The 18,694-nt window shown below is 45.6% G+C and overlaps 1 protein-coding gene across 2 annotated transcripts in view; it reads left to right on the top strand.

Annotated features, from left to right (window-relative positions):
• Window positions 1–18,694, top strand: part of CERS4 (ceramide synthase 4) — a 38,169-nt gene that overhangs the window by 16,372 nt on the left and 3,103 nt on the right. For both annotated transcript variants that reach the window (XM_030509628.1, XM_030509627.1), the window contains 8 exons: window positions 5,836–5,953; window positions 6,325–6,443; window positions 8,374–8,431; window positions 11,227–11,277; window positions 14,149–14,241; window positions 15,046–15,174; window positions 15,443–15,549; window positions 15,966–16,122. In XM_030509628.1, coding sequence (XP_030365488.1) covers window positions 5,836–5,953; window positions 6,325–6,443; window positions 8,374–8,431; window positions 11,227–11,277; window positions 14,149–14,241; window positions 15,046–15,174; window positions 15,443–15,549; window positions 15,966–16,122 — 832 coding nt within the window. The remainder of the gene's footprint in view (window positions 1–5,835; window positions 5,954–6,324; window positions 6,444–8,373; window positions 8,432–11,226; window positions 11,278–14,148; window positions 14,242–15,045; window positions 15,175–15,442; window positions 15,550–15,965; window positions 16,123–18,694) is intronic.

Genomic DNA, 18,694 nt, shown 5'->3' with positions numbered 1-18,694 from the left:
GGTTCATAGCTCTGTTGTGATGAAAATGTTTTTAATAAAAGCCCCAATTATAGCCAGTATTTTTATGTAAACACAGATACGTCAGTGATTCTTTAAATAATCATTTTATGATGACACAAAATTGGAATCCAGATCTCTTCTTTGTAAACAGTGTTTAGTCTGCATTCCATAAATTCCATGGATTTTACCATGCACTTTCCCAAGGACAGAGATGTCTTGGTTACCTCCACTGATGTGGGAACCAGGGTGCTGTTGGGTAACCATTAAGACACAAGTGACTCACATTTTTAACTTGCTGATCCACAAGACAGGGCTGGATCCAGGACTCCTTCAGGTAGTCACTGTCTGTCAGTGACTTGGGCACGTTTGCAGTGTGAAACTGGAGATTAGCCCCTGTGTCCTGCATTGACCAGGACTCTCCAGTTCTAGGCTCTCCAGTACAAGACAGGAACAGGAAGAAGAAGGAGAGCAACTATTCTTAGTGGTGTCCAGCGGCAGGAGGAGAAGGAATGGACACAAACAGAAACGTGTGGTGCTCCAGCTGAACGTATGAAAATGCTTTTTTACCGTGAGGGTGGTCAGGCACTGGAACAGGTTCCCCAGAGAGGGAATGGAGTCTCCATCTGTGGAGATACTCAAAACCCAGCTGGACAGAGCCCTCTACAGCCTGCTGAAGCTGACCCTGCTTGAGCAGCAGAGGTTGGGCTGGATGATCTCCAGAGGTCCCTTTCAGCATCGATTCTGTGCTTTTGTGATTCTGATCCTTTATCCCCCTTCCTTTTGCCACACTGCTGCTAGTCAATCTTCATATCTTTTCCATCTGCTTTAAGATGCTTATGGCCAGGTTCAAAGGTATTTTTTCTTTCCCATCCAAGCAATGCCTCAGCTGGCAGAGTTTCCCCAGGCCTAGTACTACTTATTAATTTTAAAGCTGTTTTGATTCACAAACTTCATTAAATAAAAGCTTCTTGTCACACCCTTAGAAAAAGATAGTATCACGAGCCCATTTTACAGGCCCAGGAAACCTATAATCATACCAGTATCTTACCCATGCAAATTACCAGCCAGTGTTCTGAGCTGTGTTCTTGTTTGTCCTAACTCTTCTGCAGTCATTTATTTCAGCACGGCGTTCTCTCATTCTCAATCATTACTGTGTCATGTTCAGTTCATCCTGGAGAAGAAAACTTCCCCTAGTGAATGGGAGGTATGAACCAAGTCCTCTGTTGCTCTGTTACCTCGTGTGTACAGTGGCAGTAGCCCTCTTTAAAACAACTTGCATAAAGATTGAGATCAGACTGAAAGGATGTGTGTGCTATTTCTTCTTCTCCATGTAGATGGCCCTGACTCTGTCGCTTTGTACATCTGGTCTGTGGGTCAAGATGAGTGTATGTAACTAGTATACAAGTTTGGGTTTGGTGGTTTTAGCTTGGCCTCTGGCAATTTATTCTGCCCTCACCTATTACTTGCAACTGTGCATCGGATGCAAAGCATTTTTTTTCTCTAAAGACACTCTGTGTTCCTCGTTGTACCTGCTCTGGGATTTCAGAAACACTGTCATGTGTTCATGTCATTCATCTCTGTCGGAACTCCAGGAAAATACTGAGAGGCAGGAGAAGCCAGAGGGTTTTCTGCAATCCCTCATTCCGCAGCTGCATCAACCACTGTGTTTAGCCAGTGGTTCCATCTTCCTTGTTTGGAGATTAAACCTGGGAAGGACCCTGCTTCCTCTAGCATGGATTTCCCTCTCCTTGGCATCTGCTGGCTGAACTGGGAACAACTGAGACTGACATCCTTTTAAGAACCATTTATCCTGTGGATTAGGTGGTGGCTGTGGGAAGAGGAGATGCTGTAGCTGGGTGGGGCCTGGGAGAGCTGAGGACGTGGGTGCAGCCCTTGGGGAGAAGAAACAGCTCACACTTGGGTGAAGCAACTCGTCTGTGAGGCGGTTTGCTCTGGGGAAGGTGCAGAATTGGGGCATTCAGTGCTAGAGAGCAGAAACCTTGTTACCTCTGCAGTGCCTCTAGTCTTTGCCGTGATCCTGAAGCAGGGGTGCTGGGGAGTTGGTAATGATGTCCTGACAAAAGAGGGGGCCTGGAATTTGGGAACCTCTCCTCTCCCTTTGATGTTTCCAGATTGTGCTTGTGAGTAGGTGATACATCCTGCACCCATAATTTGGAGCCTGTTTTTAGGCACCTGTATACCTTAGTGGAACTTTACCCTGCTTCTCTTCTAATTCTGTAATGTTTGAGGCCCTTTTCTGTAAAAAACAAATTCTTGGGAGTGCCACGATTATGAAGGAAGCACAGCTTCCATTGCAAAGTGTTTCTTGCCTGTATGGTTAGGCAAATGTGGGAACTGGAGTGCTTTGAGGGACAGCAAAGCAGAAAGTTGAAAGCCAGAATGTACATACAATTTTATTGTGTGATTTTAGACTTGACCAGTGATTTTTGGATGTTGGGGAACTGAAAGCCAAGGTCAATGAATTTCAATCCAAGTAGTTCCCAAATTTTTGGTCAGAAAGAGGAGGTCTTTTAGGAGGGTTGCAATTGCACGTGAGCCATGTGATGACCAATGAAAGAAAGGGATACTGTTGATCCGCAGGGAACAGATACTTGAACTCAGAATGAGAAGAAAGATAGAAGAGGACACCCTTCCTTCTGAAATTCACTTTGCACAGAGACTTTTGTTGGTGGTCCGTAATCAGGAAGGATCTGAAAACTGCTTTCTGTTAGGTCTTATAGGCAGGTTTTTTGTGCAGAGATGTGGGACACATTCTAGTACTTCACTGAAAACTGGGACCTGACTGAAGTCAGTTTGGACAGTCAGTAGTGACTTGAGATCTTGTATCAAACAGAACAGTCAGTTTAACTTTGATGGGAAGCATTCTGTAAGCAAGAGAAGGCAGAGACTATTCCGGGAGCATAGGGATAGCCTTCTGCCAAGGGCAAGCACGAAGCTAAAAGAGATTGTGTGCTTCAAAGAACAGAAGTTCCAGTTGCTGCTGTCACTGGTTCTGCATTTCTTAATACTAGAAGATTACTTACAGAGGGGCACCCTTGTAAATTCAAAAACATTTTTGGGAGGGGAGAAAACCCCACTCCCCAAAGTTAAATTATTTCTTGTATCTGATGGTAACTCAGAAGCCTCTGCAGGAAGCGTGTAGCCTCATTTTGCACGGTGGGGGAGTATCCCTTTATGCCCCTTCATGATTAATGCATTTAGTTTCAATTTGAGCAGATTTTGCACGAGACAGTTTGTTCTTTGGTGCTTGCTGAATGAAATGCCTTAGTGTGAACTTTCCTGTGTAAACGATAAAGTGCAAGAAGCTCACTCATGGAGAAGTAGGCTTGAGATGAGAATTGTCCCTCTGTGTCTTGCCTTACCTACCTGTGGAGAGTGGTACTGATTAGCCCTCAGACTTTCTCCTTCTGTCTTCCAGAGAGCTGATAAACTGCCATGATGAGACCATCCCTGCAACTGAGATGATGAATCTGTGATGTTGAAATCAGTACAAGCATCATCCTCTTAGGGTTGTGCTTGGAACAAGATTTAAATGAAACCTGAGTCAGAGCATACATCCAACATGTACAAACGTCCCTTAGGAAGAATTTCAGGCCTTGATTTCTTAATGATGGTCATAAAAACGGGATTGGTCCCATAATTGATGGTTAAACTTAAAGCCTCAACAGCAAAGTAGTTGTAACTTTGGTTAATTACACCCTGTCTTCATCAACTGTGACTGGCTTGTTTCTGTTATAGTGACATTTTATGCCATGACCGTAACAAACCAGCAGGAAGGAGAGAGAAGACAGGGATTAAACAAAACTAAGAAATTGGTCAGGATAATTTAAACAGTTTTTCAATTAAAATACTCATTGGCAAACTGCCCTGACACCTGGCAGGAAAATTCCCTTTCTTTTTAATGTGTCTGGAAAATTTCAGACCTTTCAGTTCCTGATGTGGACTGAGAAGAAGGTGCAATAAGGTTCTTCTTCAGCAACAGAACTTGGTTACATCTTCCTCGTCAGAGGAGCTTGTATCCAATAACTTGCTTTTTAAAAAGAAAGTTCAGGCCCACTTCAAGGAACCACTTAATGTAAGAACCAAGACCTACTGCAGAGCTTAAGGTAAATGTTCTCTCAGTCTTATAGGTATAGTTACGGACATCATCGAAATACTGTGTCATTGTTATAAGCACAGAACCTGCTGGTCCAATGTCACTGCTAACCCCTTTGGTAGTAAACAAATCATAAGATATAAATTGAACATTTCTTAAGAGCAGTCAGAGCTGAAACCCAAAGTTCTCAGTGATGGGTATATTCCTCTGCCATCCAGCATCTGCTGGTTGCAGCAGTGCCAGGGTGCTGCTGAATTTCATGGAAACTAATCAAGGTTTACACCTGGCTTTTGTGTTAACTGGGTGTTGGAAAGTAGCCAGCAAGCACACGTACCCCTGGCCCTTCTCTCATGGTAGAATAGTATCATTTTCATGGGTCTTGGTACATCTTTGATTGTTCCTGTAGCCAGCGATGCCAAAGGAGTTTCCTAGAGATGATGAAGAATAACAACTGATATGCATACAGGCTGGTGGGCTGGCTGTGCGAAAGAAAGGTGGAAGTCAGCTGTGTGAGCAAAATCTCATTGCTGCTGCTCCTGGTAATAGCTCCAGGTGCAGTCAAGAAATATATTAAGGATTAATTATTGAAATGTACCAAATAAAGGGTTTATTTCCTAATAATAAATACATAATAATGTGGCTGCCCCATCCCTGGCAGTGTTCAAGGCCAGGTTGGACACAGGGGCTTGGAGCAACCTGCTCTAGTGGAAGGTGTCCCTGCCTGTGGCAAGGGGTTGGAACTGGAGGAGCTTTAAGGTCCCTTCCAACCATCTTCCACAGCTTCTCTGGGCACCCTGTGCCAGCACCTCAGCACCCTCACAGGGAAGAATTTTTCCCTAATATCTAAATCTACCCTCTTGTCAGCTTAAAGCCAAATTTCTTGTTTGTGCAGAGTCTGTGCGGGACCTCACTTCACCCCATTGATGAGGGAGAGGAGAGCGTGTGTAGTGGAGGAGTTGAATTGTTGATCACAGCAATTCCATGCCCAGTTTTGTCACCACTTGGTATTTTCTATCTATGCAGTATTTTTGCCCTGCATTGTTCCCCTGTAAAGGGCTGAAGATGCACAGCTAGCATAAGTATCCACTCCTGTGACTAGGTTTCTAGTTGCTATGTCTTTATTTTACAACCCATGTTTGACTTGCATTAGGAAAACAGAGCTAAGTTACTCCAGTGAAGACCAAGTGACCTCCTGTTTCAGCAAGACCTTTCTACTGCCTTCATATCACACATCTGATAGAGACTCCCTCTTGATCCTGAGCCAAGTCCTGAGTTCAAGTGGATGCTGTGTATGTTCAGTGCTTTAGAAGGAGCAGTGGCCTTATCATTTAGGCTGTATCAACAACGTGTAACTGTGCATAAGCTGTAAGCAAGCCAAAGAGCACCGATAGGTATCGCGGCTGGCTCTGCGTGCCTGGGCTTCGTGCCATAATCCTGGATGCCCAAGCACGGTGGACTCAGAAGTTGGCAAAGCAGGATATAGCATTTCCCAATCTTAAGTGAGCACAGAGCTCAGGACATGTCCCACTGTTCTTGCTGTAAGTTTGGGATTTTTTTCTTCTCTGTTTCTTTATCCATCTTACCTCCTTGACATGATACTTGTGCTTAAATTCAAACTGTGGGAGGCAGCTGGGATGTAGTACATCATGTTTAAACAATGCTGCAATATCAGAAATCACTGTTCTGTTTTTGGCTGAGCCTTTACTTTTCTGTTGCAGAGCCATAGCCCTGCCCCTCAGTAGCAAACTGGGTGTGAGAGACAAGCAGAGACCAAAAGCTCAGCCCAACCCTGTGCTAGAAACATTCTACAGTACACGCTGCAAGAACCCTGGCGAGGTAAGTCCTGTCTTCTTTGCTTTCCTCTAGATTGAGCCCTTGTGTCTTATTATTGTGCCAAATAATGTCACACCTGGAGCACGGAATTCTGAAGTTGGGTAATGCCACTCATATTTAGAAGCTCAATGAAGCAGCAGGAACCACTAAAGCACTGGCCACCCAACCCCAGCCAGCCACAGGAGCCAAAGATTTTCTGCTCTCAGAGATTTTTACACTAAGAATGGACAGCTTGGTGCAAAATGCCTTAGCTTGAGCACATTTGGGTTTCTCAGGAGCCTCCAGCTGGGCTCTGTGGTCAGGCAAGATACCCATATTGCCACATCTGACCTTCCAGGCTGGATCTGAACCCTGCTTCCTCACCTGTTTTCCAGGGCGAGCTGATCACTTTGGCCAAGCAGTGCGACCTGCCGGTGAGGAAGGTGGAGAGGTGGTTCCGGCGCCGGAGGAACACGGACAGACCCAGCCTGTCCAAGAAGTTTTGCGAGGCCTGGTGAGCAGCAGCACAAGCCATGAGCGGCAGGGGCCTTCCACCACAGCTGAGTTCCATGGGCAGCTCACTGCTTCCCAGCCTGCCCTCCACCCCTATGCAGGGAGCATCCCAGCTCCAGCACCTCCCCAGTCTGCCCTCCACTCCTATGCAGAGAGCATCCTGGGTCTTCCCTACCCCACCTGCGTTGCAGTTCTTCTGCGACTCTCTGCTGCTTTTCTGTCACTGAAACATTCCTTGCTTTTGCCCTTTATTTTCACTCCCAAGTCTCCTTTTACTCTTTTCTCACCTTTATTTCTTCTAGTACTTCTGGTTTTGACTTTCTAAGTGGGCATTCTGCTTTGAAACACAGTCGTACCTGAAAAGCTGCCTACTGTTTTGCATCTTATTGCTTCTTGCTGCTTTGCTGCCTCCAAAACAACCTTTCTGTTGCCTTTCCCATGACTTCCCTTTGCCTCACTGCAAGCTTATTCCTTCTGCTGCATCTTTTCTGCAACTGTTCTGCACACTGTTGCTTTCAGAAGTCACAGGCAGTGGGCTAGATAGTAGTCTGCTGTCAGTGGCACGAAAAGGGGCTTGTGTGAAAGCTTGTGTTTTCCAAAGAGCAAAATTCTTCTTGGAAACAGTGGAAATCCTCCTGATGAGGTGGATGTACAAAATAAACCTCATGTCAGCCGGTTCTGTGAATGTTAGGCCTGGCTTAGCTTTCCACAGAAAAGGAGGATTCTCCCGAGCTTGCTTGAAGTGTCTTTCTTATAAGTGGCTGCTTTGCTCTTTGTGTAAGGAAGTAGGTTCTCCGAGGAATGCCACAGAGATAAATGAAATCATTAAATACCTGCAGTGCTATTCACTTGTCTAAAAGTGTGTAACCGTAGGATAGGCATCAACTTTGAGCTAATCACCTTGTGCTCCACTTAGCACTCAACCTCTCATTCAAAACCCCTGCTTAAAACCCCTAATTTAACTCTAATTTATTTATAATATTCCAGGTAGTTGCAGCTAGACATGCAAAATCTGTGGGCAAGGAGTTGTAAAGCAATCTGCTTCATCTCCTTCCATGAAGATGAAATCTAAGTTCTTCCTGCGCTCAGCTGACTTACGATAAATAGGAAACAGTAAATACTTTAGTGACTCAACTCAGTGAGGATGGAGTCCTTCCACCTGCCCTCTGTCACCACGCACAGTCTGTAGAAGGAATGTCTGTCTGATGTGACATAGGAGCTTTGCACAGGTTATGTCTGGCTTGGAGCTCCTGGGGGTGTCATTGGCGGGTAGAGTCTTATTCTTTCTCAGAATGAAGTTACTTCTGATTTGTTACAGAGATGTTTGGAAATTTAAGGACTGGTTTAGACAGTTTTTCTCCTTTGAAGATTTCATGTGTTTGGTTTATTAACAGCTTGTTTGTCCCATTGGGGTAAAATTCCCTTCATTCCTTATTATGTGTGTATATTCAGGGTGACCTGCCTCAGCCCACTGAACTTGGCAAACAGTTCCTATGTATTTGTATGTGGGTTTAATGTGGTTAAACCATTACCAGCTTCTGACTGAGCTCGAGCATGACATATTCATTACTTTACATGATAATGAATTAAGCATGCCCAATCTCCAAAGCCTAGGAGAGAGATTGGCATTGTTCGACTTTTACCCATGCAGCTGCTAGTGCTGGGCAGGTTTGGAATGATTATCTGGGAGATTTTAGTCAGCAGGAGTCTTGTATTTTCATCTTTAAAGCAGAACAATTGCTCTTTGTGATCTGTTGGATGTGCCACTGACATGCAAACAGCCACTCCTGTTATGGGCAAACGCTGAACACAGTGATATATGTCTTTGCCTTAATAGTGCCATTCTTTGAACGGGTAGGGTTGCTACACAGAATCGCAGGGCGGTGGTTAATGAATGGCATTCTAACGTGCTCTGTTTTGTTTGTTTGTAGCTGGAGGTTTACATTTTACATCAGTTCTTTCGTCACTGGACTTGCTGTCCTGTACGATGTGAGTACACCAGCAGTGCCACCTGCTGTTCTACCCAGCCAGTGCCTGCAAGAACAGATTGTGTTGTCAAACAGGTCCTTTCAGACCTTCTCATAGAGGTTTTCCCACCAGGTCAGTGTGTATCCTCTACACAACACATTTAAAAGACCACGCACAGATTGGACCGTGCTTGTTTTAAACATTCCAGCTCAAAACCAAGAGGTTTCCTCTGCTTCTGGCAAAGCAGAAGACAATTGGGATTGTGTAAAAATACATTTCTGTGGGGTAGGACATGGAACACTTACCTCAGATGGAAGCTGCAGGGCCTGGTAGTGAGTTGTATCTGATATCTGTTTAAGGTAAAAAACTCAGGTTTCCTTTGGAGCATGGACTGCAATTTAATCACTTTATTTGTTAATTTTCTTTTCCTTGCCCAAGGTGTAATTGGTTCAAGCTCGTGCCTCTGCCTTTTCTCCAATTTGATAAATAATGAGTTCTCTTGATACAAATTGATCTGCCTCAACAGGCAGAAGAGGTAATAGAAGCCATGAATATGCTCTGATCAGTAAGCTGAGACTAGGGGCACTGGCCGTCCTCTGACTGTATGTTAGAAGTTCTCCTGGCTCTTTTCCTGAATCCAGTTCTTTAGGTGAGCTTTACACTGGCACCTTCTGAGGTGGTAAGGAATAGAAAACCTGCAGATCCCAAGCCAGCAGGCACAAAGGATGCTTGTAACTTCTCATTATTGTAACAAGAACTTCTGAACTTAGACTGACTTTCAAGTCAGAATTTAAGGTACTCGAGGAGTATGAGCTAGCAGAGGAGTGAAAGTATCTAAATCCCAATTGTAGTGTTTTACAAATCTGTACATCAAAATTGAAGGCAAAACCCTGTTCTTCTGCATTTCTCTGGCCATTCTAGGAATAAAAGATCATCTCCACTTTTCAGAAAAGTCTTTCTTCAGTACACATCTCCCAGTTTTTGCAAGAGAAGGAGGCATCTACGGACAGCACCTTTAGATCCTGTAGCAGATAGCGTGTTATTCTGTTAGCTAAAGTTGTAACAAAATGACTACGTTAAAAAGAAGGACAAAGAATGAATGGGACAAAGTGTTGTTACATATGACATTTCCTGACTTTTGCATGTTTACTTTGTAATCTGAGCGGTATTTTAACATGCATTTGTTTCTCTGGGACACCCTTCTTTCTTTAGAAAAAAGCACGTGTTTAAAATTTATCTTAGTAGCTTTAGACTGAAAGCAAAAGACTTCTGTCCCATGAGTGAGAAATACCAGGTAGCAGTAGGAAGTTACAGAACGGTAGAATGGTTTGGGCTGGAAGGAACCTTTAAAGTTCATCCAGCTCCAACCCCTGCCACGGGCAGGGACACCTTCCACTAGAGCAGGTTGCTCCAAGCCCCTGTGTCCAACCTGGCCTTGAACACTGCCAGGGATGGGGCAGCCACAGCTTCTCTGGGCACCCTGTGCCAGCGCCTCAGCACCCTCACAGGGAAGAGCTTCTGCCTCAGAGCTCATCTCAATCTCCCCTCTGGCAGGTTAAAGCCATTCCCCTTGTCCTGTCCCTACATCCCTTGTCCAAAGCCCCTCTCCAGGTTTCCTGGAGCCCCTTTAGGCACTGGAGCTGCTCTAAGGTCTCCCCTTCACGAGTCTTCTCCAGGCTGCCCCAGCCCAGCTCTCTCAGCCTGGCTCCAGAGCAGAGCTGCTCCAGCCCTTGGAGCATCTTCGTGGTTTCCTCTGGGCCTGCTTATCTCAGAGTAGGCCACCAGAAAACAGCTTTACTTGCTGAGAGTAGAGGAATGATGAAACTCAGAGATCTGGGGTTCCTTTCTAGTTCAGGTAACACAGTGTGCCGTAGTTTCAGAGTTATTGCTTAGCCCTCTCTGATTCTATATCACACTTCTCTCCTGGTTCTGTACCTGTATCTGCTGTAAATCCTATGCCAAACCCCGCTTCCAGCCAGCAGGAGGCTGTGTCTACACAGCCTAATTACCGCTGCTTGTGGAAACCACTGCTTCCTGCTTCCCTTCTGTACTGCTCATGCACCAGCAGGTGCTCAGTGGGAGAAGAAATATCTCCTTAGCTCTGATATCTGGAGCCTTGTAGAACTGATCTAGAAAATTACCCTTACAGATGCAGCATAGAATATGTTCCATCACTGTATGCTCCGATCAAATCTGGACATGGCAAAGGGTCAGAGCATGCTCCATGCAGGAAGAACTTTGGGGGACTTTAGTTGCCATGTTTTTGTGAAAGTTTCCAAGTTGTCAGGTTCTCAACTGCCAGTTGTATATGAAGTGTGGACACAGTAGGATCTTCTCAGAGGTTCATTACTTAACGGACTGCAGCATGATCCTCACATTTAGAAGAAAAAACATGTTCTTGACACACAAGTTTTCACCCTTTTTACCACATTTAAGTGTTGTTGTCCAAACACAGAGATTCTTAATGAAATAGTTGTAAGTGTATTTTAATACACTCAAAACATCCCCGCCGCCACCCCAAACTTGTAGAAGACTGCAAGGAGTTGGTATAAATCTTCTTTGAGCTATTTTATTTGGAACTGGGCTGAACAGCACGTGAAATTTCAGCTCAATAGCCACAAACTGGTAACGTCACAAGCAGCTGCAAGTTCTTGTAGTGGAAACCTATTTGCAACTGAATTCCAGACAGTGTGGCCATCTCTGCCTTTAATTAAACACAACAAAGTTTGTAGTAGTAACAAACTGAAGGAGTGAGGCAGTTGATGAGAGAAGAATTCATCAAGCATTCTCACATTCGTGTTGTGTTTTCTTTGCAGAAGCCTTGGCTTTGGGACCATAGAGAGTGCTGGACAGGATATCCACAACAGGTGAGTCCTGCAAGAGGGAAAATTGCTGTTATAATTCATGTACTGTCTTTTGAAAATCAGGTTATACTAGTGACAAAAGAAAGAGCACTGAATTAAATTCAGACTCAGGAGCCCTAAGAATTCAAAGCCAGATCCTCATCAAGGGACAATATCTTTGTATCTAGTATAATCTAAACACAATAACATTGTCTGGAAAGCACGAGGAGAAATTAAGAGGAAGGGAGACTTCTGACCAGGTGAGCCAAGAAACTGAAAAATGGGAATGCTCCAATGTTTAGTTTGTAGAGGAGACTGAGGCCAGAGAAGGAAATGATACCTGAAGAGAAGTGAAGACTTGAGTGGAGAGTATGTAGAGCAGAGGACATGCTTTGAATGCTATGTACTTTCGGCTATACTGAAGAATCATAGAATAGTAAAGGTTGGAAAGGACCTTAAGATCATCTAGTCCCAACCCCCCTGCCATGGGCAGGAATACGTCGCACTAAACCATGTCACTAAACCTCTGTCCAACCTGGCTTTGAACACTGCCAGGGATGGAGCATTCACAACTTCCTTGGGCAGCCCATTCCAGTGCCTCACCACCCTCACAAGGAAGAACTTCATCCTTATATCTAATCTAAACTTCCCCTGTTTAAGTTTGAACCCATCACCCCTTGTCCTACCACTACAGTCCCTAATGAAGAGTCCCTCCCCAGCACCCTTATAGGCCCCTTTCAGACACTGGAAGCTGCTCTGAGGTCTCCACGCAGCTTCTCTTCTCCAGGCTGAACAGCCCCAACTTCCTCAGCCTGTCTTCGTATGAGAGGTGCTCCAGCCCCTGGTCATCCTTGTGGCCTCCTCTGGACTTGCTCCAACAGCTCCACGTCCTTTTTATGTTGAGGACACCAGAACTGTACGCAGTACTCCAAGTGAGGTCTCACGAGAGCAGAGTAGAGGGGCAGGATCACCTCCTTTGACCTGCTGGTCACACTTCTTTTGGTGCAGCCCAGGATACGGTTGGTTTCTGGGCTCAAGTGCACACTGAAGCTGCTCATGTTCAGTTTCTCATCAACCAACACCCCCAAGTCCTTCTCCTCAGGCTGCTCTGAATCTCTTCTCTGCCCAACCTGTAGCTGTGCCTGGGATTGCCCCAACCCAGGTGTAGGACCTTCATGTCCACAGTGCTCCCCAAGGAGAGCAGGATGATAAGAAATGAGAACAAATCTAAAAACACCTTCCCCCTACCCTCTTCTTCCTGGACTCAACTTCACTCCTGACTTCTCCGCCTCCTCCTCCTGAGCATTGCAGGGGGACGGGAATGGGGCTTGTGGTCAGTTCATCACACATTGTCTTTGCTGCTCCTTCCTCCTCACAGTCTTCCCCTGCTCAAGCATGAGGTCCCACCCACGGGACATAGTCCTCCATGAACCTCTCCACTGTGGGTCCTTTCCACAGGGTGCAGTCTGTCAGGAAGGGACTGCTCCAGGGTCATCCTCTGTGGGGCCACAGGTCCTGCCAGAAGACCTGCTCCAGTGTGGGCTCCTCTCCACAGGATCACAGGTCCTGTCAGCAGCCTCCTCCAGTGTGCGCTCTCTGTGGGGTCACAGTCTTCTTTGGGCACATCCACCAGCTCCAGCAAGGGGTCTTCTACAGGCCAGATAATCTGCTCCACCATGGACCTCCATGGGTCTGCAGGAGAATCTCTGCTCTGTCAGCCATGGGGCAGCTTCTGGCGTCTTCTAACAGAAGCCACTCCTTGCAGCCCCACTGCCATATAAACACAATACACACACTTTTGAACATCTATAACAAACAGAAAAGACCCAAACCAGAGCTCATAATGTCCCACTGGCAAAGAGCAAGAAAGGTCAAGGAGAAACGTGCATTAGCAAGAGCAAAGAATGTTTTAAACACAGTTCTTACTAAACACACTGTGCCCTCTGATACAGACAATGACGAAAGAAATAGCAGTTCTCCCAAATTATCTTATCTGTGGGGGGAAAAGAAAGCCCTTCTAATCCAGAGCTCCTGTTTGGATAATCTCCAGTGTGAACAGCACGCACCAGCCTGGGAGATGTTAATATCCCCTGGTAGCATCAGTGCATCCAGGTGTGCTTCCTCTCCTGGCCAGTCACTGGTGGTACAAAGGAAGACAAACTAAAATCTATGAAGGCCATTCATGAATGTTTTGGGTAGAGAATGCTCAGTTAAACTGCTATTTGGGAGCACCATCCTCCCTAATTCTTAGAAATGGTAGTTGCAAAGCCTCTTTGTCATAGTAATTTTTTTATAATCAAATAAGTTCACGTTTAAAGAGGCCATAAAGTGCCACAACAGTGAGAAATTCCTTGTTAAATAGCACATATCTTGCTGAGTGGGTCGAAGCTTTTAGTTTTCCAGCTGTGCAACCCCGCACTGGGGATGTGCTTTCCCCCTCTTGGTTTGATTAAACTGAAAAGTCAGTGCTAGAGTAAAAGGTGGCTGAAGCATCTCCTCGAATTCTAAACAGTGAATCATTTATTCAGCTACTACTTATCTGTTTCACCATAGTGAAATGGTTTGTGTAGTTTTTAAAGCTCTAGAATGACTGCTCAGGAATCTGCACAGTGCTAAAGAAGCACAAAAAATATTCAGGATCTTCCTGGTGGTTCCTGAAATGTTCCACATGATTCAGCAAAGTGGAATTCCCCTGGCTATTTGCTTTTGCCTCAGCACAGATGACATTTAGTAAGCAACTACATTGTTCAATTGAAGTATTCCCCCCCTGAAGCTGCAAGAACCAGTTTTGTTGGTTTGGTTTCTGATATTCTTTTGCCTAGGAAGGAGCCTTCACTTCCAGCCCTTGCTCTGCTTTATCTGATGGGTAGTTCACTGTCTCTCCCTCTCTCACAGCCCCTCCAGCCCTCCCTGTTCTGGTACTACCTGCTGGAGCTCTCCTTCTACTGGTCGCTGGTCTTCACCTTGCCCTTTGATGTGAAGAGGAAGGTGAGTGGCAAGCCTTAGGGAAGAATCAAGCACAAAGAGGCTGAAGGCTGAGAGTCATCTTCAAGAGCAGTGTATAGTGCTACTCTGAGGTTCTGGGGGACTGTTTCCTTGCTCATTCCCAGTCACTGGCTTCCCTCTCCTGTGGGAAGTGGAGAATACAAACCCTGACATAGAAAGGCACAAACTACTGCAGAGTGCTCAATCCAAACTTAAAAACTCTTCTGGGCCTCTTCTGGGCTGCACAAATCACTGACAGGGGAAAAGAGATGATTCTCTGCCAGTTAAGCTGCATGTGCACCTAGGTACCAGTGCCCCACAGAGAGGATGCTGCATGGTTACATACACAAGCATTGAGGCTGCAAATGTACCCTTGTAAATAAAGAGTGATTGAGCCTCCATCAGCGAGTAGGGGGTATGAGATGATTGTGCAAACAGGTAGGAACAGGGGCACAGAGCAGAGATGCACATGGGCACTGCTTTGTGATGGAAAGGAAGCTGTCTTGATGTTGAATCATTGGCTTTTGTTCTTCTGTCTTCTGATTTGCATCATCCTGGGACCATTACTGGGGGAGGGAGGGAGTGTTCTTTGTTGTAAGATCCTCAGTTTACACCATAAACTGGTCTCTTGGTTGCCTGTGTTTCTGGAATGTGTTGGGTAGAAAACTTCTATGGGTAATACCTTATAGTGGGAGGTTTCTTAGTGGCTGAGTAGAGAGATTTCATTGCTACCTGCAGGAGGCACGTTTTAACCAGGGCAGAAGGTGCACTATGGATTTTATTCACTGCTGTCACCTTTCTCATCAGGATTTCAAGGAGCAGATAGTCCATCATGCTGCAACCATCTTCCTGATCAGCTTCTCATACTGTGCGAATTACATCCGCATTGGGACCCTGGTGATGGTCATTCATGATGCTTCTGATTGCTTCCTAGAGGTGAGCTCCACAGCTTACGTGCCAGGCAGTGGTGCTCTTCAGCCAAAAGGGTGCTTTCTGACCTAGCACAGTGTGGGCCTGGCGTTATGGTGTTTCCCAGCTAACTCAATACTGATTGCACCCAGCCTAGGGTGCCCTGCAACCAGCCAGGAAGAGGCATGATTGACTGCATGCAGATTGTGTCATATCTGGCTCTTTAGCACCCTGGAGCACGTGCAGATGCACTCACTGTCTTGGCCTGCTGTTTTATTGTTCTTTCTCCTTCCAGCCAACTAAGATATTCAATTACATGAAGTGGAAAAAAACTTGTGACAGCCTCTTTATGATCTTCTCAGCTGTTTTCCTCATCAGCCGCCTGGTCGTTTTCCCCTACACGTGAGTCTGCTGCAGTAGAGGGAAATGGAAAAGCTGCCTTCTGAGAGACAGGATCGTTCAGCTGGGTGCCAAATCTTTTGCTGCAGCCTTTGCTTTTCAGTCCTTGAGCATATGTCCCTACCCTTTGCACAGGCCACAGTGCCACATGGCTGTTGCTGCTGCCTTGGGGTAAAGGAGGGTGGTCTGCCTTGAAATTCATAGAGTAGCCTGAAAGTCCTGAAGAATATTGCAGAGGAGGAGTCCTCGGCTCTACCCTCTTACTTCTGGTGAGAAACTGGGAGTTGGCTCACATGTGTTATATATATGAAGAAGGTGATTGCCCTTAAACTTCCTCTGTGACTAGAGCTTTCTAGGGCTTAATTACGGCCATACTAACAACATACTTTCCCTCCACTGCAATTCCCTCTCTTTTGCAGTGTGCTTTATAATACCTACTATTACTCCATGGAGATATTCCAACCCTTCTTCGGATACTACTTCGTGAATGCTCTCCTGATAACTCTGCAGCTGCTCCATGTCTTCTGGTCCTGCCTAATTATTCACATGGTCTACATGTTCATCTTCAGAGGCACGGTATGGATTGGTTTGTAGTCCCCTGTACGTCCCATGGGGAGGGAGGATCCACCTTAGACGGCTTGGGAGCACAGGGGTTCATCTGGGATGGATTCTTTCTTGCCCTAGTGGAATAAAACACGTACATTCCTAAGAGTGGGGTGAAAGGAACACTCAATATTATTAGGGAAAGTTGAGCAAAAATAGTTACTACACTGTTGGGTCCACTTCTGATGCTTGTATTCAAGAAAAATGTGGATTGGACTCCAGGGGAGATTTCTGTGAACAAAGCCAGTGACATCTGAGTAAGGGTCCCAGCACTTGCTCCAGGATGATTTGCATTTGTAACAAAACTAAGAAATTAAGACAGGGAAAGTTGTTGTGATTGGTGAGGCCAGTGCAAAAGTGCTTTCTGTATAGTACAGGATTTTTAATGACAGTATTACTGAGATCACAGAATCACAGAATGGCTGAGGTTGGAAGGTATCTCTGGAAGTTTTATCCATATTCCCTGGCTCAAGCAAGACCACTTAAAAGTAGGTTGCCCAGGACCATGTCCAGACAGCTTTTGAATATTGCCAAGGATGGAGACTCCAAAACCTCTCTGGGCCTCTTATGCCAGTGCTCGGTCACCCTCTCAGTAAAGAAGTGTTTCCTGATGTTCAGAGGGAGCCTCCTGTGTTTCAGTTTGTGCCCATGGCCTCTTGTCCTGTCACTGGGCACTGCTGAGAAGAGCCTGGCTGCATCTTCTTTACACCTTCCTTTCAGGTGTTAATATACATTGATAGCATCTCCCTGAGCCTTCCCTTCTCCAGGCTGAACAGTCTCAGCTCTCTCAGCCTTCCCTCATCCATGATGTGCTCCAGTCCCTTCATCATCTTCATGGCCCTTCACTGGACTCTCTGCAGCATGTCCATGTCTCTTTTGCACTGAGGAGCCCAGAACTGGACCCAGCACTCCCGGTGAGGCCTCACCAGTGCTGAGCAGAAGGGAAGGATCACCTCCCTCGTCCTACTGGCAATGCTCCTCCCAATGCAGGCCAGGGATAGCAAGAGCACATTGCTGGCTCGTGTTCAACTTGGTGTCTGCCAGGACTTTCAGGTTTTTCTTAGAGAAGCTGGTCAGCCCCAGCATGTTCTGGTGCCTGGGGTTCACACTTCCCCCTGTTGAACTTCACAAGGTCTCTGTCAGCCCACTTCTCCATCCTGCCAGGGTCCCTCTGGGTGGCAGCACAGTCCTCTAGCATATCAGCTACTCCTCCCAGTTTTGTGTCTTCAGCACATTTGTTTAGGGTACACTGTGCCTCATCATCAAGATCATTAACACATGTTTCATATGGATTGTCTTACAGTGCTGTAGATGTCTACAGAGTAGATATTTCTGACAAAACTAGCTGTCTGGACTGTTTGGAGCAGTAGAGAAGTCCAAAGGATAATCCATTCCATATTTCACCCAGGTAGTGCTGTTCATCAGTCACAGAGCAACCCTAGATGAAAGTCTGAGATGCAGCTGTATAAACTTAAGGGAAGTGGTTCCCACTCTTTCTGACCCATCATTTGCTGTGACACCAAACTGCTGCTCAGCATGAAATTCTTCCCAAAATCAAAGACATGACCTAATGGCATTTAAATTGGCCACATGCCGAAGACACAGTCCAAGAGTAGGAAGTCAGTGCCTTGCGGGAGTTGACCTCATAGCCCAAGATGAGTTGTTTTATTAGTATCCAACTGGGGAATTCTGTGTTATGGGAACTGAGAAAACGCATTAAAGGCTCATCTTCATCCATATTGTCCCCTTTTCTTCCCTTAAGGTAGTGCAGAGCAAATTCCTTGCAAATCAGGAAACAGAAATTTCACAGGGAAGAAAATGAAGACACAATTGAAGATGCCCTCTTACTGTTTTACTAATCCTAGTTTGGGCTGAATTACCATTGCAGGTATTACTGTGTAAAATGATGAGGTAACAAATAGCCTTATTAGAAAGAAATGAACCATCACGGAGAAAAATACTGAAGCAGATCCAGAATTTTTCCTATTTTACCAAAAAATCACCTGCCGCATTTTATGAAAAATATATTTGAGAGCTTTCCATTTTGAGCAGTGAATAACAAAGAAAAATCATCCTAAAGAGATCTGTTTCAATGATGGTATTTAGTAGCCCAAAGCAGTATCAGCAAGAACAGACATTCTTCCCTTTTTGAGAGCCGTGAAATTCTCACTCCAGTCAGAAGTTCACATTCTTCTCACGGGCCTTTCTGATCTCCCCAGTTTTCCTCTCTGGCTGCAGGATGATCTGCACCACCTTCTCACGTGATGTCCCCCAATCCCCAGGAATGAGAACCCAGCCTAGATGTGTACTTCAACTTGAAGTACAAGTTTCATTCCCTCATACAGGCAGCCTGAGATACACTGTTGGGATTCATACAAGTTCCTTTGTGAATCTTGATTGGTTTAAGGCCTCAGCCACATTCTGTGGCCATGATAAAATTAGGAATATTGATTGCTATTTGTCCCTATGCTGCAGATCCCTGCATAGTTCCTAAACTGCCCGTTCCAGAATGACACAAGGCCCAGGCTGTTCACAGAAGACAGCA

The sequence above is a fragment of the Strigops habroptila genome, chromosome 20, assembly GCF_004027225.2.
Source record: "Strigops habroptila isolate Jane chromosome 20, bStrHab1.2.pri, whole genome shotgun sequence".
NCBI lineage: Eukaryota > Metazoa > Chordata > Aves > Psittaciformes > Psittacidae > Strigops > Strigops habroptila.
The sequence above is the reverse complement of the archived record's forward strand: the minus strand, read 5'-3'. Positions and strand labels throughout refer to the sequence as shown.